The sequence below is a fragment of the Theropithecus gelada genome, chromosome 2, assembly GCF_003255815.1.
Source record: "Theropithecus gelada isolate Dixy chromosome 2, Tgel_1.0, whole genome shotgun sequence".
NCBI lineage: Eukaryota > Metazoa > Chordata > Mammalia > Primates > Cercopithecidae > Theropithecus > Theropithecus gelada.
In genome coordinates this window covers 17787763-17809786 of record NC_037669.1, presented here as the reverse complement: position 1 = coordinate 17809786, position 22024 = coordinate 17787763, and the positions used below count along the sequence as shown (strand labels likewise).

Genomic DNA, 22024 nt, shown 5'->3' with positions numbered 1-22024 from the left:
AGTGATTGATATAACCTAATGAAAATGTCAATGAATTTATATCATTCTGTTGCTTTATCTCAATCACAAGTGGACTAAGGTGTGCCTACTTTTACTTCTCAGGCCCAGAAAACAGAATACTGTGCTGTATTTCTGTATTCATTTCATAACTAGGATTGAATGCTATGAAATATAAGATACAGACTAGATAATGTGGGGGAATATAAAGATGAATTAGCTGTGGTTTTACTTTCAAGCTGATTCTGGTCTATATAGAAACGTAGGTGCCTAAATAATTACAATATAGATAGTTAAAAGTTCAGAGGAGAAACACACCTAAAATATGATTGCTGCACAGAGGTAGGAGAAATTGCAAAAGCATCTCTATACAATGAGAAGAGCTTCTAATTTTATATAAATGTGACTGACATTAGAAAGTGTTAAAATTTAGAATTGGGCTTGAAGTCCTTGAAAAATTAGATTCTTTCTTTCCTTTCCTTCCTTATTTCTTTCCTTTCTTTTCTTTCTCTCTCCTTTCCTTCCCTTCTATCTTTTATTGAAATTTTCCTTCATCTATATGTACTTATTGCTTAATGTCTGTTTAGCAATATGGTAGGCACCAAAATAAATAAAATACATTATGTCCTCAACAGATCATGGTCTCACCATCTTATTATACCCCCATCTTAATATCACACAGGATTTCCCCCTCTATTATGGAGTGTCTTCTTCCTGATACCATTCATTTACTGCTTGGTGACATCATCTCAAGCCCAATTAAGGCTCTCGATGCAGTCAGAGATGTTTTAATTCTTCCAGAATTGCATCAGTGTCTTCCCAGTGTTTTCCTTGGTTGCTGCAATAGCCTGAACAAAGATCCTTCTCAGGTCGTAGACCTTAAAAGCTGTTAACTCCTTGATTCATTAGTTGGGTTAAAGATTTGGTGTTTGGAGGAAGAGACACCACTTTAATATGGGGATGAACATCACACATTTAAAAAGAGGATATGCGGGAGCATTATCGACAATAAGCAAAATCTCGAAAGGTATGTTATTTCCACACAGTATTTCTCCATTTTGCTGGCATAGCAAATCAGGAGGGCATCTTGGAAGAGGAACTGGGTCATCCACATATTCTTATTGCCCCTGTAGTAAACTGCATGTCTGTGCTTACTGATATGCTTGAAGGCTTTGGGGTTCTCACTGTGACAGATCATAAAGGGTTTCGATTTTTAGCCTGCAACATTTCCCTCAAGCAAGACTGTTATCCTGTCCTTAAAAATCTCGAAACCTGGAATTGACTTGGCCTCCTATGGCTGAACGTCCTTTCTGGTATCTGTTTCCAGAATAGGGAGGTTTCATCCATACTGGAGATTTGCTTTGGCAAATAATTTTCCTCCACAATCAGCTTATCTAGAGTTTTCAAAAATTCTTCAGCTGCTTTTACATGAACACTCACAGACTCACCATTCATGCTCACTTTTACATATGTAATAAATAATGATTCTTGAATTTTTAAGTCCCCAGAGCAAGCAGGAAATTCAACATAGATGGGTCCAGCACTTTTTTTTTTTTTGAGACGGAGTCTTGCTCTGTTGCCCAGGCTGGAATGCAGTGGCATGATCTCGGCTCACTGCAACCTCTGCCTCCTGAGTTGGAGCGATTCTCCTGCCTCAGCTTCCTGAGTAGCTGGGACTACAGGTGTGTACCACCACGCCCACCAGCCTTTTATTTCAACATCATAAACAAACTTTTTGCTTTGGCCAAGATCACCAGGGTGTCGAGAGGGCTACACTTCTGTGTCTGGTCTTCAATCCAGAATCATTAGAAGTTTCTTCACATCTGATATAGGCCCCTCTTTAAGTTTTGTTAGTCTGGCTGCCTTCAGTGAAGCAGATCCTTTAACAGATTCTGACATGTTCTTATTCTTCAAGATCATAGCTATGGTGGAATGGGACATGCCTGACTGGTGAACAACAATTATCAATGATTTTCCAATTTTCTTGTTTTTAATGACCTGTAGTGTTGTTTCCAGGTCAATCACTTAACGTAGCTTCTTCTAGGCAACATTGGCAGTGGATTTTGCACATTTAGGGGCCCTGACGAACTAAACCACACAAGATTAAATAAAACAAGAGAATATGATGCAAACAAGAGGCAGTAAACACATGATGCCTGAGGACACTGCTGGCGTAAAACCATGTACTGTTTTATAGTAAACATTTTTTAATACATAGAAGGAGTGCACTCTGAAATTAATGATAACATGTATACTTAGTAAATACATAAATCAGTAACATAGTCATTTATTATCAAGTGTTATGTACAGTGTATAATTATATGTGTTTGACTTTTACATAACTAGCAGTGCAGTATGTTTGTTTACGCCAGCATCATCTCCAACAAGTGAGTAATGCTTTGCACTATATTAGGATGGTTAGGATGTCACTGGGTGATAGGAGTTTTCCAGCTCCATTATACTCCGATGGCTTCACCATTGTATATTCAATCTGCCATTGATATAAAATAATTATGTGGCGCATGATTGTGTATGTTTACATAAAAGCCTGTACGTGATTGTTTATACCAGTTTTATCAATAATCACCCAAACTGGAAACATCCCAGGTGCCCTTCAACCACTGCATACAAAAGCCAACTAGGGTGCTTGCGTAAAAAGGAATGTTACGCAACAACAAAAAATGTGGATGAATCTCATGTGCATTCTGCTAAGAGAATGAAGCCAAATCCAAGGGCTACATGTTGCATAATTCCATTTAGAGAACAATCAGAAGTACAACTCTTCTGTAGAGAAGAATTCGAATTGACAAATACAGAGGTCAAGAGAGAAATAAGAAAATCAACTTTAGAATACAAAAGAAAATTATGGATGGATGATAAAATTAGTACACGAAAGTTTGAAGAGAAATAGGATATTTGCGAAGCCTAAATTATCCCGTCCCAAAATATGTATTTTTTACAAAAAGGGAAAAATAACGTTATCGTGTAGTAATCTAGAAGATACTCCCTTACCAAGTGCTCCATGCTAACATCCCCACAAATAATGCATGTGGGCATTGTGTGCCCCCTGATACAATGCACTGAGAACGGTGTATAATTTCTGTGATGTTCCTGCCAAAAAATGTCTAACCAGAATCTAATCATGAGAAAACAAGGCACACCCAAACTGAGGGACCCTCTACAAAATAACTGATTAGTACACGTGAAAGGTTTCGAGGTCATGAAAGACAAGGAAAAATCAAAGAATTGGCACAGATTTGAAACTACCAATGAGACGTGATAACAAAATGCAGTGTGGGATCCTGGACTGGATCCTGGAGCAGAAGAAAGGACATTACTGAAACACCTGACAAAACCTGAATGAAAGTCTGTAGTTTAGTATTAGGTGGATGCAAAAGTCATTGCAGTTTTAATGGCAAAGCCGTGATGACTTTTGCACCAACCTAATAAATACTACTGTACTAATATTTATTTATTGGTTTTGAAAACAGTCTTATGGTTAAGCAAAATACTAAAATTATGGGAGAAACTTAGTGAAGGTTATATGGGAACTATAATATTTTTACAACTTTTTCTGTAAGACTGAAATTACACCAAAATGAAAATTTGAAGAATGGCACGGTAACACATTCTGACAACAGCAGCAGCAATCACAACAAAACTAGCATTAAACTTTCATCATTGGATTAAATGAGGATCTTACCAGATTTCCATTTGTTAATTTCATGGATTTTTTTTTTTTTAACTAGAAATTTCATTAAAAGGGGGCCCCTTTTAAATTTTCAGTGATGAAGATTTTTACCGGTTTTTATCCAGCCTTACATAAGACCATTAGAAACTTGGTGAAGATTTCTCAGTAATGATTGATTGCCTTATCCTGAAGCCTGGCAGGTTGGTTCTTATTCTCCTGAATTCCAGGATGCAAATTCATGCCTGTAATATGGGTTTATCTACAGCCCTTCCCAATTTGGATTTGTCACACTCTCTATCTAGAACAAATCATATCATGAATGATTTGGGAGAAATTTTTTATTTTTTGAAAGTCAATAAGATTTCATCCTCTAGATGGCTTTATTCAATTTTATTTAGCAGTATTAACAGGAAACATTATGTATGCATAAAAGTGCATTTATACTCTCTTTTCTTTTTGGCTCTTACAGTTTACAATGATACCTTCACACTGAGAAACTTGTTATTAGATTTTTTTACAGCTGTTACTACACATTGCAGTGTACCCAACAATTAGCAAGATAGGTTATGGGCAAAAGAAAACCACAGAAGTAGGTAATAGGTTAGAGGTAATTCTAGGGACATGATTAGAATGAATGACCTTGAGAAAATTCAGATATTTAAATACTGGAAGGACAATCAATAAATTATTCTTGCATACAGAAGGAGATTATTTTTTTCTTATGACAAGGGAAGTGTGCTCTGGAAGAGAGAAAATAAGCCGGTGATTCCAATTATCCCTAGTCCTGCTTGATCAGAGTGTGATACACAGGGCCACCAGGCTATGTCATCTTGTTACTGTTATAGTCACACTTAGTTCATTTCTTTATCATTATGTATACATTATAATTCCAAATGGCAAATAGTTCGCAGTAAATGTCCTCAGAATCCATCAACACTCTAGAAATTGCACAAGAATAATTTATTTTCTTGAACAACAGCAAAAAGTATTAAGGTTAGTAGAAGAGAGGAAGTACAGTAAATCACCATTTATTTTTTGAACAACAGCAAAAAGTACTAAGGTTGGTAGAAGAAGAGAGAAAGTACAGAAAATCACCATTTCTTCTCTTTCTACTGCCTCCAAGTTTTCCCTTTTTCCTTGGATTTAATCTCTTCTCATCTTCATCCTATAACTCTTTCCCTAATTAATAACAGTGCTTTTTGGGGCAGCAGTTTCTGTCATGATCTCCAGGTTCCTAAATCCTCAGTGATGTCCTCAATTTTTCTAATATTTCCTGGTCAGCTTTCTTTCACATTCTTCTTGGGAACCACTTCAAACATTCACAAACATCTCAGTTCTCAGGACTGCTGTCCACCTTAGCAAATGATCTTGCTTCTCCCATCATTGAAATAAAGGAAGACTGCTAACTCCAGTCTTGTAAGGAAGCTGAGTGTTATAGATACTACATCTTTTTCATATTATTTACTTTTGTACCCATTTAGGATCAGCTTGGGACACTGTCTTCCAGCTCCTTGGAGATTTATAAAAAGAAGAGAAACTTGGGAGAAATGAGGAGTAAGTTTGGAGACACCATTGTCATTCCTCATGAATGCAATTTAGAATTCAAGAAGAATGGTGAGCAATGAAACCAGAGGAGGTAGACTCAGGGACCTGACCCAGAAGGACAGTCACTTTGGCTTTCTTATTCACTACTGGGTACCTAATGCTTAGAAAAGTGCCCAGAACAGTAGGTTTGGTGGCTGTAATCCCAGCACCTCAGGTGGCCAAGACAGGTGGATCACTTGAGGTCAGGAGTTTGAGACCAGTCTGGCCAGTACGGCAAAACCCCATCTCTACTAACAATACAATAATTAGCCAGGCATGGTGGTATGTGCCTGTAGTTCCAGCTGCTCAGGAGGCTGCAGCAGGAGAATCGCTTGAACCTGGGAGGCAGAGGTTTCAGTGAGCCCAGATCTACTCCAGTCTGGGCAACAGAGGGAGGCTCTGTCTCAAAAAAAAAAAAAAAAAAAAAAAAAGAAGAAGAAGAAGAAGAAGAAGAAGAAGAAGAAAGTGCCCAGTATGTAGTAGCTAGGCAGTTCATAAATATTACTTAGATGAATGATTAACTGACAAATGCTAAACATTTGGGATTTAAGGAATCAACACAATTTAATTGGAAGTCATCTGAAACAGTCTCATCGTCCTCATTCCCCTTATACAATCAAGCAGTCACTAAAGTGTCTTAATTTAACCTAAGAAATAGGTCTAGAATCTATCCCTTTTTCTCTTGATTTCTTTACTCTATTTTCTCTTTATTTTTTACTTGGATTACTACACTAGCCTCCTTATGTTTTGTCTGCCTCTAGTTTCTCCTTTCACTCTGTAATCCACAGTATTATTACTTTGCTCCACTCTTTTTCTGGGCTCCTCTAACATGCCAAATTCTTTCTTAAAATAAAAATATAGAACTAGCGGTTTCCTCTTTCTAAAATACTCTTCTATCACACCTAGGCATGGTTTGCTTCCTCCTTGCTTTCAGGTTTTTGCTCTTTATCTAAAGTTATATTTAAATATTTAGATTTCTTTTTGTCTCCTGTAGCAGATAGCTCTTTTTTCATTACTGTATTAACAGTGACTAGAGGCCAGGCGCTGTGTCTCACGTCTGTAATCCTAGCACTTTGGGAAGCTGAGGTGGGCAGATCACTTGAGGTGAGGAGTTCGAGATCAGCCTGGCCAACATGGTGAAACTCCGTTTCTACTAAAAATACAAAAATTAGCTGGACTTGGTGGCGTGCACCTGTGATCCCAGCTACTTGGGAGGTTGAGGCAGGATAATCACTTGAACCTGGGAGGTAGAGGTTGCAGTGAGTCAAGATCATGCCACTGTACTCCAACCTGGGTGACAGAGTGAAACTCTGCCTCAAAAAAAAAAAAAAAAGAAAAAAGAAAAAAGAAAAAAAGATGACTAGAAAAATGGACACAAATTAATATTTGCTGAATGAATAAATTAAAAAATTATTGAATAATTATAGCCAAACCAGCACATGCCACACCATCTTGGGGAATAATGACATACTTATTTGTTGCTCCCAGTGGACTGGCACCAACAAATGAGCTTCTCAAGAGCACTGAGCCTTCTTTCCTCTATCACTAGGTTTTAATCAGCAATAGGGCCTAATACCTGGTCATACTCAGTAAATGATTCTTGGGTTTGAGGCTAAGAACAAAAACCAATAAACTCTTAACCTACCTTAATTAGCAGAGGAGCTGAACCTCAGAGGTAAAAAACCTAATGTGTATTAGTAAAATCAGACATACAGAATATTTTACCCCATACAATGTATATTACACATATCCCCACCTTGATTTTACCTCCAGAAAAATTTTACCTATAACTTTTCTACTTTACAAATTATAAGTTGAAAACTTTATTGAAGACACTTTTTTTTCTTTGCTTGAACTTTTCTATTTCCTTATTGGATCATCAATATGCACCTGAAGTTATAATAAAGTTGGAGGTGGAGTGATAAGTTATCACTGGCACAACTTTTCCTCACCAACATGTCATAACTCTTCTTTTGAAAACAAAAAGGAGCCGGGCGCGGTGGCTCACGCCTGTATTTCCAGCACTTTGGGAGGCTGAGGCAGGCAGATCACGAAGTCAGGAGATCGAGATCATCCTGGCTAACATGGTGAAACGCCGTCTCTACTAAAAATGCAAAAAACTAGCCAGGCCTGGTTGGCGGCACCTGTAGTCCCAGCTACTCGGGAGGCTGAGGCAGGAGAATGGCGGGAACCCGGGAGGCGGAGCTTGCAGTGAGCTGAGATCGCGCCACTCACTCCAGCCTGGGCGACAGCGCGAGACTCCGTCTCAAAACAAAACAAAATAAAACAAACAAACAAAAAAAATGGAATAACAAAATATTAAAGGTAGATGTGACCTTTATTGTCTTCTAGCCTAATTTGCACTTTTCAATTTTTTGTGTGTGTGGCGATGAAAATTAAGGCCCAAAGTGGTTATGTGACTGGCCCAAATATAAGCAGGTAGAACAGCAGATGTCATAGCTAATACAGTAATACAGTAATACAGTAGTAGAAATTTTGGGGAATGTCTATTACTTAACAAGCAGAACAAAATTCTGGAACCAGAGAAGCAGTTTTTGTGCAAGTACTAAAATGTATTTGGCTGGCTTGAATCTGCTCTCTTGCCCAGATCCCATGTTCACCCACTATGCCTCTCCAGAAGGAACCCACAGTATTCTCGAGTATTTAAAGGGGGTTTTGAGCAAGAGCAGCACTTTCTGTTAGAACTTCAATACTGTCTCATGGAATATTTAGGGAATACTTTTATGAAATGAAATTATGTTTGGGAATTTGTTTGCTACCCTGATTGGTTTCTATTGCTCTTTACTGGATTTAGAGTTTATTTTAGATACAGTTGGCATATCTAAATTTAGTTGTTGCTCTCTAATCTGGGAGGTAGGCACTTCATTTCTTCTTTTTTTGGTTCTTCCATCATCATAAATTCAAACTGCAGGGCCCAGTATTCTGATGTGTGGTTACTGCACAGTATTTCTTCATCATCAAACCACAATTCTTGTCTTTTTTTAGAACCATAGCTCTTTCTCTGTTGGTTATATAGTTAATGACACTGATGTATATGTTATCTGTTACAAATTGCTATTATCTGTGCTACTAATGGCTACAAGTCTGTTCTCTAACTTATGGCTTCTATTTGCTTCTTGGAGAAAAAGTATGTACTAAGCATACGGTTATACGTCAATTAATCTCTTTTTATATCACTTGTATCTTAACAGGTTAATGAAATTGTGATGCATATCAAATAAATAGGTTCAACTCTTATCAGACACACTTTTTGTATAATACAGCTTTTAATAATTTAATTTTCAAGTTTAAAATAACGCTCAAATATGAAAGACAGCCAAAGTTTTCCCAAGAACTTTGTAACACTTATCTCTCAGAGATAAATCCTATATGAGATAAAAAATATGCATATAAAGAATTTATAAAAGAATCTGATGAAGATTTTGATCTAGATTTTGAGTTACTTTCAACTGAGAGTCTATGAATTTATTTCTCAGAATCCCAGGATACTCTACAAATATGCCCTTATAAGCCTATACTGCATCTTTATCTTCATCAGTATTATCTTTTATGCAATGGGTAGTCCTTTGGGAGCATTAATTGTTAGCTATCTCTTAGCTACTTAAGGGTAATCTTGGAACAGTTACCATGAATTTATGGGAATGAGGCACTCATTTATTTATTGGCTTTCTTCTAACAGTCCCACAGCACTTGAGTCCAGATGATAACAATATTAACCTGCCCATTTATCTTTATGAGGATTATTCCTTTCTCCATCTCTACCACCCACCTTGGTAGCTCCACACCACCCTATATGGGGCTCACTCTAACAAGTTAATGCTATAATGGTGATTGCCACTCAACAGTATACCGAATCTATCCTTTCTCAATCAGTTTTCCTATAATAGAGATGAGATTTTTATTTTTTTTTTTAAGAAATGGAACAAAAACCTTGACTTGTAGATCATACAAATGTGGCTAAGTGGAGGTCGCTGGTCTCATTTCTAGATGAGATTCTTAGAGTTGTAAAGAAATCTTTTGTTAGTTGGATACTTATGTGAAATAAACAATTTCAAACTGGCAGGCAAGTACCACAGAATATCTTATCAAACATATTTAGTTGATGTAGGATAAACGATTCCCACTATTTCACATGGATATACATCTTTTTATGCTTTTCATATGTGTGTGTGTGTGCATGTGTGATTGAGAAAGGATAGATGTGTAATTCACATATAAGAATATGTGAATAAAGCACATAGGAATACAGGAAAAAGGCATAGTTTGATTTATTAAAGTAAGAAAATAAAGATATGACACTTTTAAAACCTTTTAATTTATTGTTGGACACACATTTCCAGATGTTTCATGCATAAACACACATCAGAGGACTTCAACATCATGCTTAAATTGTGATTTAAAATGCTCTGCAAAGGTTCATAAGCCAACTTTAAAATTATCTTTTGCCTGCCAGAGATATATAATACAGAAGGAATAACTTGAAATGTTCATGTTAAATTAATAACAAGGAAGTCAGAAAATACGAAAGAAATAATTAACATCTATTTCTTCTCTCTGTCTCTCTGTTTCTGTCTTTTAGGTCATAATCTTTACCAGGTATTATGGCATAGCTGGCTCTTTCCAAATTTTATATTTTAGGGGCAATTGACATCACTCTACCCCAATATTTTTTTCCTATTTTGAAAGGCAGAATTATGTTATTTAATTTGAATTGTTATTTATTTAATGTTGTTCAATTCAAATAAGATAAAGTATAAAACCCATTCAAAGGGATATAGCAAAAGCAAAAAAAAAAAAAAAAAAAAGCAAAAAAAAAAAAGGTGGGTTTTAAAGTGAGACAGACTTCATTTTGAACACCAGTCATGCCACATATTGTAGTTTAACCTTATGTGGGTTAGTTAACCTGCCTGGGGCTTCGTTTCTCATCCCTAAAATGTAGATAATGGTATCAGGGTTGCTGTGAGAATGAAATGGTAACATATAGGTATAAAGTGCTAGCACATATAGTCCCAATAAAGAATGTCATTCAATGTGGTTTACAATGACGCACAAAGGGTGCTAAATGTATTACACATTGACAAATTTAATTCTTACAGCATTCCTATCCCATTTTACAGATATGGAAGTAAAGGATAGAGATGTTAAATAATTTACCCACAGCTGCATAATTCTTAGGTGGCAGGAGCAGAATTCTAACTGAGGTCCATCTGTTTGGTTATCTGTTGCTGTGCAACAAGCCATCGGAAACTCAGTGGTTTAAAACAACAACCATTTAATCATCTTTTATGATTTATGGGTTGCTGTGACGGAGGTGCATGATTCCTTTCCTGCACAAGATGTTGACCACAGCTACAGCTATCTAATAGCAGTGGTGGTGGAGGTGTAACACCTGAGATGGTTCACTCACAAGGCTGCATTCAGTGCTGACATTCTGCTTGGAGTTCAGATGTGGATATCGGCTGGATCACCTCAGTTCTCTTCTTTGCAGTACTGCATGTGGCCTCATCTTATGGATTGCCTTCAGTAGGCATAGAGACTGGGTTCCAGAAAAGAGTGTTGCAAGAGGACAAGCTCCAACGTACAAACATATAAGATGCCTTCACTTTCATCATACTTGCTAATGTCGCATTGGCCAAGGTTTGTTACATAGAAAAGCCCAGAATCAATGTGGGAAAAAACTATACAACGACATGAACACTGAAAGGCCCCAGGAAGGCCACTAAAGTCATAGTCTGCTGCAACATCTGTCATCAGAAGCATTCTTTTCTGTCTTCTAAACTTTTGTAGCTGTCCGTAATGTATTCATTTTGGGTAGCATGTTGGACAACGCCTTGTGAGGAGGACTTAGGAGTTTCAGACACAAAGTCAATTACATCTCTTTTGTAAGCTTGTATACTTTTCTGCTTCCAAATATGACATAAAGTTTCAATTTTATTTAAATGATTTTAAAGTAAATGTTAGTTTTATGAAAGAAAAATGCCTCTCTCAAGGATTGGAGTTATTTCTAAAAGGCCAAATCTGTATTGGATTTTATATGTTATAATTCTTAGTGAATAAAGTAATGAGAAATATTGTCATATTTTATGCCCTATCATTATGCAAATGAAAGTGAATATATAGCAATCTATTTCTTAGAGTATATTGCTAATTTTGGATTTTTAAAAACATTTCCTTTCTTTCTTTTTTTTTTTTTTTTTTTTGAGATGGAGTCTCGCTCTGCCGCCCAGGCTGGAGTGCAGTGGCCGGATCTCAGCTCACTGCAAGCTCCGCCTCCCGGGTTCACGCCATTCTCCTGCCTCAGCCTCCCGAGTAGTTGGGACTACAGGCGCCCGCCACCACGCCCGGCTAGTTTTTTGTATTTTTTTAGTAGAGACGGGGTTTCACCGTGTTAGCCAGGATGGTCTCGATCTCCTGACCTCGTGATCCGCCCGTCTCGGCCTCCCAAAGTGCTGGGATTACAGGCTTGAGCCACCGCGCCCGGCCTAAACATTTCCTTTCAAAGGAATAAACTTTGTTCTGTTATTTCTGTGAAAGAAGAATTTTTACTTGAGGAATTGTAAAATTTATTCATTTTATATAAATTATAATAATTTACTTGTAATGCCATTTATATAGGTTCCATGCAGAATTGCAGAATTTTTGTTTATAAGTTTTACTCCAGGTAAAGCATTTTATATCTGCATATGACATTTATTTCTAAACAGAAATATTTTACCTTAATGACCCAAAACACTGAAAGTGTTTGTTCTGTTAATCAAAAAAAATAATAATAACCCTTTACTCTTGATTCATTACTTCAAGTTATGTTAGCAATGATTTTCAGGTAATACCATGTCAAAGCTATCTGGTGACCAATGCAAACTCTGATAATGTCACAGCCTAGGATCAAGATTCTGAGGCGGTGATGATATCTGAACTAAGTTATTCCTTTAATGACTGTGGTATTATTATTATTAAGATTTTTCCTTTTCTTAAAAAAACTGAGATAGGTGTGTGAAAGAAGTAATGAAGAAACTCAGTAACTTACTTTTTGTGACAACGCCTTCTAGACGAATGATATTTGGATGGTCAAACTGGCCCATGATACTAGCTTCTCTTAGAAAATCTCTTCTTTGCCGATCCATGTGGCCACCCTTCAAAGTTTTAATGGCAACTGGGATCTCTCTTTTCCCTGGTGTCTTCAAACGCCCACTACAGACTTCTCCAAATTCACCTTAAAATATGAATGAAAGCAGTTATTTGATTAAACCAAACACTTACATTTCAGAGAGTCGAACTGTCATAGAGTGACATCCTTTTTTCACATAATGACTCTTAAGTATGTTATTTTCACATAAACATTTCTTTCTTAAAAAGTAAGTTTATAAGGATAATATGCTTGATCAGCAACACTTCCAATGAATAATGGAATGCATTTTCATATGCTATATCACAGGAAATACTATTGATAGATATCCCTGATCTGCTGAGAAATTATGACTAGCAGAACGGGTAATGCTAATACAATTCTATAGAAACGCAATCACAGCATAATGTCTCCTGTTCCTGTTCTCAATGCTGATATATGACCCAAATGTTTACTCTATTCAGGGAATCCATCAGGCATGTATAGTTAATTTGATCCCCTAGGTCATATGACTGGACGTCATTGACAGTTAGAAATTAATGTTAGGGTCAATCGATGTATGAACATATTGAAAAAACCCACACTGAACTCTACCATAGTAAGTGATTATACAGGCTAAATTACAAGCCACAGGGATGGAAATGCAGATAAAGAAGATGAGATGTGTTTCAGCATTGTCTCCATTGGGTAATTAAACAATAACCAAATATTTAGCAAGCATTTATTATATCTATATGCAGTGCTAGAATGTTGTGAGTTTCAAAGAAGTATAAGACTTGGTCTCTGCTCTCAGGTGCTTATAATCTGGTAGGAGAATTTAGATGAACATATATGAAACACTTAAGAACTTAATAAATTCCTGTAAATGCTATAATTGTTAAGTAAGAACAGTGGGGACTGGAAGACTTCCTGGAGGGGATGGAACTTATGCTAGACCTTGAGAGATGAGCAGGATTTAGATATTTGAGAGAAGCAGGGACATTTTAAGACAGGGTATGTAAAGCAGGGAAGAGAAGTGAAGAAAAACATTCAGAGTTCCAGAAACAGTAGAGAGAATGACATGGACACAGGGCAGCAAGGAGACAGGATGGGTTATTGTGGACAAAAGGTAATGGTTTTCTCAGTGCAATGTAATACATTCCACAAACTTTGAAATTCTAGACTTTTAATTTTTCTAAAGCTGATTACCTGCATTTCCTTAAAAACATGATGATTGATTTCCAATTTATTAATATATAAAGTGAGAATAATAAAATCTTTCATAATTCTATAATCTCTCATTCCCATAAGGATAGTGGGAAGATCAAAAGTGACAATTTATGTCAAAGTGCTTACAAACTGTAAAGTACTATTCACACAGTGTTTAAAGTTATCAAAATCTTTGGAAGGATGAAATAAATTAAAATGAAAATATCTTCAGTTGGTCTATTAGCAGTTATGGCCAACTTTAAGACACAATATAAGTTTAAGCATAGTGTATTGAATTAGATTTTGCAGTATAATAGATTTCAATTATTCTTTCTTTTGACAATTTATCACAGTCAACTAAATGCTGACTATGCATGAATATTAACTACCTTTTGGTATAGGTACTAAAATTTTTTAGGTAAAATAAATAACTAGGAGGGAAAAAAGGCATTAACTTTGCTTCCAAAAAATTATATGTACACATGTTCATTAGAAATAGAAAGCAGTCTAACAAGATAATTTATTCTGTGTATGCTAAACAAACAACCAAAGCATCAAACAAACAAAAACTACTGACAATTCAGTGCATACGATATTGGGGTTTTATAAATCTTGTATACATTTGGCAACAAACACACGAATAATCATTTTTTTTTTCTTAATGATGCTCTCAACTTGTTGGAGGATGAATTTCCTTACTTCACCGAAAAAAAGAAGTTGTAGTTTTTCAGTTCTGCTTGTAATAATGCAATGATTTAGGTAATACCATGTCAAAGCTGTTTGGTGACCAGTGCAAACTCTGATAATGTCACAGCCTAGAATCAAGACTCTGAGGGGTGATTATCAGAAGATGGTATCTGCACTAAGTTATTCCTTTAATGACTGTTGTATTACTATTATTATTAAGATTTTTCCTTTTCTTAAACAACTAAAGTAGGTTTGTGAAAGTAAAAGATTTTCTCTTATGCATAAAAGTGCCAATTGATAGGAACAGTCAACGTATTTCTATTGAGACCTGAACCTTAAGAGAAGAAGTGGGTATGTGTGTTTACACTTATGTTCAATATATCCAGGCCTATTCAGATACTTGAAATTCATCCTCAGATCACTCTGGTTTGTTCTAATGAATATCCAGAACAAAACAAATGGTTATTTTTTCCTTATTTTTTCTTTTATTTTGTCTTAGTAAATCTGATAGTATGTATAAAAATTCAGCAATATTTTAAAACCCCTCACCCGCCATGAGCCCATAATCCATGTTATTTTTCTGTTCACATTTCACAGAAATTCAAATAAACTTCTGAATATCATGAAAGGAATGAGAACTCAGTTGGTATTTTATCAAGACAGACAAAGTGGTAATTTTCTTTGGTTTTCTGTTGTCTGAAATTCATGTATCTTATTAACACCAGGCAGGTGTTTTCTTCATGTCAAGCTTTGCGTGATCAAGCTGTTATCACACTTATTTCAGTGGTACTAAATACGGTTGCCTCAATTAAAGATCTGAGACTCTTAGTGTATTCTTTAGGCAAAGTCCAAAAAGCTCAGCAACAGGATGTGTTAAAACTGTTATCTACAGTAGGCTTGAATGAATCAGACATATCAGGCAGACAGGAAAAAAATATTTTAAATTAAATGCGTAGTCTCAGATTTTGCTAAAAACTGATTTATTATGTGATTGACATTGTAGCAAGAGGAAAGGCCCTGTATAGAACGATAAGTGATAGAAATTATTCCTCAATAAGATCTGTGAACATTTACATATACTGGTTATTACATAATTAACTCATCAACTATCGGAATATGGTATTAATTACTTTTTTTTTGTCTTTTCCAATACACAGTTGTAATCATCATTACAAAGCTAGGTCTTACATAGTGTTATCCTGTGCCAAGTCTAAGAAATTACTACATATTTTATTATTCCCAATAAACCTTTGAGGTAGGTACTAGTATTATCCCAATTTGTTGGTGAGAAAATTGAGGCACGTAAGCTAAGTAATGTACCCAACAGGGATACAACTAGAAAGTGGTAGTGTTGTCATTTGAACCTAGGCTGTCTGGCTTCAGAGTCCATGCTTGTAACCATTATTCTCTGCTGACTGAGCTGTTTATGATAGTCAATATTTTCCTGTGTTGGTATGTTAAATTCCCAATTAGTAGCAATGGTGTCTTCAACCCAACTATTGTAATAGTGTTCAAATGCATGAACTGGATATGAACAGATGGTTGGAATGATAAAAATCATATCCTAGGAATGCTTCATTATTAAATGGAAATGCAGACTCTGCTCAAATATATTTTAGATGGTCTAGAAAAATCACTACAGTCTAGTTTCCAGAGAAAAAACAAAATTATATCTAGGATAATTGATCTTCTGCCACTGAAAGCACATTTACTAGGTAACAACCCCATCTATCTCCCTGGATGTTGGTAAAACATTCCTGGACAAGCAATTTTGTTGTATGTTAAACAGGGTCATATTAAAGTATCAATTAGTATTGGGTTTTTCATAGAAGGTCTATATAATTGAACTAAATCTGTGAGGGAAGGGTACAGGCAGTGAGGGACAATCTGTCTGGGAGGACCACTGTATCAGGATCACTTCGAGGCTTTCCAAAAGTTTACTTCCCATGCTCTGAGATTCTGATACTTCCCCCATATCCAACCCCTAGAGAGCACTGAAGCAAAGAGCCACGCTCCCGATGGTTTTTCTCACATCTCTTGGGTGTGATGAAATGTTTCTTTGCTCATACTTGCTGTTTCCCTCAGACAGGAATGCTCTCCCACAGGTTGTCTCCCTTCCTCTCCTGTCTCTACTCTCCTGAGTTCTTCTCTGTGTGGATGACTCCTTATTAGTGGTAAAGGCTGAGCTTTGATATCCCTCTTTCTGAAAACTTTCCTTGACCAACCCATCTAATTTAGCCTCCCAGCACCAGCAGGCCCTTTTAACTGTAAAAAGAAAAGAAAAGAAAAAAAAAATAGCAGCCTCTGAGATTTGGAAGTTGGCCCAGCTCTCAGAGCTATGCCATTTTATTCCCCTACTGGAAATAATACCAACCTCAGGCTACTTTGAGACCATGATAAAATGAGACAAAGTAGGGCCACTTAATAATTTTGTCTAAGTACAGACAAAGGCAAGGTCATTGTGCCACGTGAAAATACCAGAAATCCTGTCTCTTGTTGAAAATAAGTGCAACTTTTAAGAAACCAATTATAGCTTTATTTTCATATCTTTCTTTCCCTTCCTATAGCTAAGATTCATTAATATCCTATGGTGCAAGTCCTAAGATTAAGGCCCAATATTATTGGCTTCTGTCATAGCTGAGGGCATCTGAAAGGGGTATAAAAAGCCCTAAAGTAAAGATTCTTCCCTACTCTGCTCCTGCAAATAAGGTTTCCTAGCCAAAGAACCTGCCTTATCAAATAGATCAGGTCAAGTTCTTCCTGCTACTGAGAAGTTTCAGTTCCATGCCAGCCTGTGGAGTTATTCAAACAAGCCAATCACATCCTCCTGAGTACCAACGAGTACTCTACCCTCTTGATATTACCAAACCTGCATCCCATACCCATGGTTGTTCACTTTTTCCCCCGAATGCAGCCCCTATGTGGTCCTGTATGGTGTGTGGTGTCTCCCTCCTCTGGGCTGTAAGTGTGTATGATTAATAAATATGCATCAATCTCATATGTCCAATGTAGGGTCTGTGTGTTTGACTGTCTCCATAGGTATCTCTTGAAGTATGAAATCCTTCCCTCACAAACAGGGTAAATAGGATTAAAACAGATATCTAGGGGATGAGATAAGATGGCAGAATAGGTGGTCACCCGCTTGTATTACCCCACACAAAAAACATAATTCTGCACCCATTCATGACCAAAAATTTTTTTGTGGGAGCCCTTGGATTGGTTTATGAGGTTGTGAAACCCCAGCGGAGTCCAAGATCTAGGATTGTTGTTTTCAGGGTACAGAACTGCACCTAGGTGACCGACCCAACAATGGTAGACCCAGCTTCAGACCCATAAATAACCCCATTTTCCAAAGGGCTTAGTTACAGCCCCGTTTGTCCTCGAGCCTGCTTCCAAAAGCATCCACCAAAGGGCTAGGAGGAATCATGCTCATTAATGCTTCACAGATAGACCCATCTGCTTGTTGCCATCAGTTTTGTCCGTGAACCCAAAAGCTATCCTCTAACTTGGCTCCAGCCCCCTTTACTTGTAATTCTAGCCTAGTGCTTCTCACACAGGGACCTAGAGGGAGACTCACCCATCTATACCACCAGGACAGGCTTGCAGCCTCTGTCCCACAGCAGATCATGAAGGGGCGCTATCTCAGCTCTCGCCCCTCTCTGCCATAGCCTGGGAGTAATTCCATCCATAATAAGAACTGCCGGTAGACTCATCCATCTGTGCCACTAAAGATTGTCAGCCTCCATCCCACAGCAGGTCCTGAAGGGGTCCTGAATCTTGATTCTAGCCGCTCTTAACTGCAGTTTGGAAACAATCTCAATGGCACAGGGTGACTAGCCCATCAGTGCTTATGGTCTTGACAACCTCCATCCCATAACAGATCCTGAAGGGACCCTTTCTAGGCACCAGACCTGTCACAGCCCTGAAGTTATTCCAACATTCAAGGAACTGCTAGAGATGCTCTTGGACAGGCTTACTGGCCTTCATCCCATAGGGGACCCAAACTGGTCCCTGAATCTCAGCTCTAGCCCCTCTCAGATGCAGTCTATGAGCAATCCTGACCACACAGGGATCTGCTGGGGTTCTCACCCCCTACTGCCACTCGGTCAGGCTTGCCAACATCAGTTCCATAGCAGATTTAAAAATAGTCCTGAAGATTAGTTTCAGTCCCTCCCAGCTATGGTCTTGAAGCAATTCTGTCCAGCTGGAATCCCACCAGGAGACATGCCTGACAGGCTTTGCCAACCCCTGTTCCACAGTGGATCCTCAAATGGCACTGGATTTAGGTCCAGACCCCTTTTGTCTTCAGACTGAGAGAAGCTTGGCCTGCTTGGGCACTCACAAGAAGGCATGTCCCACAGTGCCCATTCAGGCTGAATCCCTCACCTCTGTCCCATTGTGGATCTTTACATGGCCCTATAAATTGGCCCCCACCTTTTTGAACTGCAGTCTGAAAGCAAGCTTGCTCACCCAGGAAACCACTGTACACATACCTGTTCATGACCCCAGAGATAGGGCTAAAGATGCCAGCTTTGGTTTTATATCCTGAAACAATCTTGTGTCTCAACTTAAGCCCATCTCAGCCAACTTGTACAGTATGGCCAGGTCAGGTACTAATTTAGGTTATCCAACAGGAGTCCTCCCAGAGACCCAGTGGAAGCCATATCTATCATTGCACATGGTAAAAGACCTGCAATCTGTGAATCCGGAAGCAGACCTTCATCATCTGGAAGCCAGACCCAAAGATCAAGATCCTGGAGACAGTCCAGTCTGCCGAGAAACCAGATGGGACCCACACCAACTAGAGACTCTGGTAACAACCCTGCCAACTGCAGTTTCCACTGTAGACCCAATATCAGGCACAAGACCTGCATCCGATGCCACTCAATCATGAGCCCAGAGGTAATCTCATCAGCCTGCAGACTTATTAGGAGAAAATTTTAATTCGTCAAATCTGTTCTGTTAAGAGTGAAAGAGGAGTTAGCTCCTTCAAATGCAGACAGAAATGCAAACCTACATGAATAACAAAGAATGAAGCAAACATGACACCATCAAAATAACTAAAGTTTTACTAACCAACCCCATCAAAATAGAGATGTACAAATTACTGGAAAAAGGATTCAAAATGCTCATCTTAAAGAAACTCAAAGAAATTCAATAAATACAGACAGACATCTAAAAGAAGTAAGGAAAACAATGCACGAGTGAAATAGAAGTTTGATAAAAAATAGAAACTGCAGAAAAGAACCAAACAGAAATCCTAGTGCTGAAGGATACAATGGCAGAACTGAAAAACTCAACAGTTTGAATAGCTGATGCAATCATGCAAAAAATTAGAAATTGTGAATTTGAAGAAAGATTAGTTGAAATTAGCTAATTAGAGGAATTTAAAAAAGACAAAAAATGAGTGAAGAAAGTGTAGGGACATATGAGACACCATCAAACGTACAAATATAAAATTTATGAGACTATCCAAAGGAGAAAAGAGACAAAAAGATAGAAAGCTTATTTAAAGAAATACTGTTTGAAAAAATCCCAAATCTCGGAAGGGATATGAACATACAGATTCAGGAACCTCAAAGGACCCCAAGAAAGATAAACTCAGTAGAGATAAACTCAATATTCTTGCTGCCTTAAAGCTTCTTTGTTTCTGACTTTAACATTATAACCAAATGATTAAAGTCAAAAACAAAGAAGCTTTACGGCAGCAAAAGAGAAGAAACTTATCACATAAAAAGGATCTCCCATAGGACTATACATGACTTCTCAACAGAAAACTTGCAAGCAGGAGGGAGTGGCATGACATTTTGAAAGCACTAAAAAATTTTAACAAAACATACTACACCCAGCAACACAGTCCTTCAGAAATGAAAAATGAGATCAAGACATTCTAAGACAAACAAAAGCTGAGGAAATCCATCATCATGGGACTGGCCTTACAAGAAATGCTTAAGGGAATTCTTTGAGTTGAAATAAAAGGAAAATAAGTAAAATATAAAAACATATGAAAGTATATAGCTTACTAGTAAAGGTAAATATATACTCAAATTAAGAATATACCAAAACTGTAAAGGTGTTATGTAAATCACTCATTAATATAATAGTTAAAAGACAAATGTATTTAAACAATTATAGCTATAAATGACAGGTTAGCGTACACAATATAAATAGATATAAAGTTATAAAGTATTGCATCAATAGCATAAAATGTGTGAGGGAGTAGAAATATAAGCATAGAGTCTTTGTATGCAATTGTAGTTAAAGTACTTTCAGCTTAAATTAGAATACTTTAAGATGTTTTATGTAAGCCTCATGATAACTATAAGGAAAAACCTCTGGCAGATACACAAAATATGAAGAGAAAGGATTCAAAGCATATTACTACAAAAATACACAAATCACAAAGAAAGACTGTAAGATCCGAAGAAAGACACAAAATAACTATAAAACAGTAAAAAATTAACAAAATGCCTATAGTAAGCCCATATCTATCCACAATAATTTTAAATGTAAAGAGATTATATTCTACAGTTAAAGGAGTGTATACATAGATTTAAAAACAAGATCCACCAATATTTTGCCTCCAAAAGTCTTATTTTAGCTTTAGGGACACACACAGACTAATAGCAAAGCTATGGAATGAGAAGCAGATGGTAACCAATAGAGCATGGGAATGATTATGCTTGTATTAGTTTAGATCAATACATAGTAGGAGTGATTATGCTTATATAATTGTTATATTAGAATGACCTCCTTTTCATCAAAATTGGGAAAAAGAGAAAAAGCAGGTCATTATGTAGTAACAAAGGGGTCAGTTCATTAAAAAGATAAGCATTTAAAATATATATGCATCTAACATTGGAGCACCTTATATAAAACAAACATTAATAAATCTGAAGAGATAGCCTATAATACAGTAATGATATGGGACTTAAATACTGCACTTTCAACAATGGATAGTTCATTCAGACAAGAAATCAGTAGAGAAAGAACAGACTTCAACAACCCTTTACCCCAAATGGACCTAACAGTTATATACAGAACGTTTCATCCAACAGCATCATTATACTGATTTTTCTCAAGTGCACACAGAACATTCTGCAGGATAGATGATAGGCCACAAAATAAGTCTTAATAAATTTAAGAAGGCTGAAATCATATCAAGTATTTTTTCTGACCATATGGAATTAAAATAGAAATTAATAAAGGAGAATTTCTGGAAAATTCACAAATATATGGAGATTAAACATTACACTCCTGTACAACCAATGGATCAAGGAAGAAATTAAAAATGAAAGTTAAAAATATCCCCGGACAAGTAAAAATGAAAATGAAAATATAATATACTAAACTTATGGGATGCACCAAAGGCAGTTCTAAGAGGCAAGTTTATAGCAATAAATGCCTGCATTACAAAAGAGAAAAGTTCTTAAGTAAGCAACTTAATGTTATCTCAAGAAACTAGAAAAGGAAGAACAAACGAAGCATGAAGTTAGCAGAAGGAAGGAAATAATACAGATCAGAATAGAAGTAAATAAAATAGAGATTAGAAAGAATAGAAAAGATCAACTAAATACGTTTTCTTTTGAAAAGATAAGGAAAATTTACAAACCCTTTGCCAGACCAGACCAACTAAGGAAATAGATAAGACTCAAATAAATCACAAATGAAAGAGGAGATATTCCAACAGATACCACAGAAACACAAAGGATCATAAGTGAATACTATGA

The 22024-nt window shown here is 36.8% G+C and overlaps 1 protein-coding gene across 2 annotated transcripts in view; it reads right to left on the bottom strand.

Moving 5' to 3' along the window:
- EPHA6 (EPH receptor A6) overlaps positions 1–22024 on the bottom strand; it is a 930608-nt gene that overhangs the window by 194823 nt on the left and 713761 nt on the right. For both annotated transcript variants that reach the window (XM_025376846.1, XM_025376848.1), the window contains one exon: positions 12321–12506. In XM_025376846.1, coding sequence (XP_025232631.1) covers positions 12321–12506 — 186 coding nt within the window. The remainder of the gene's footprint in view (positions 1–12320; positions 12507–22024) is intronic.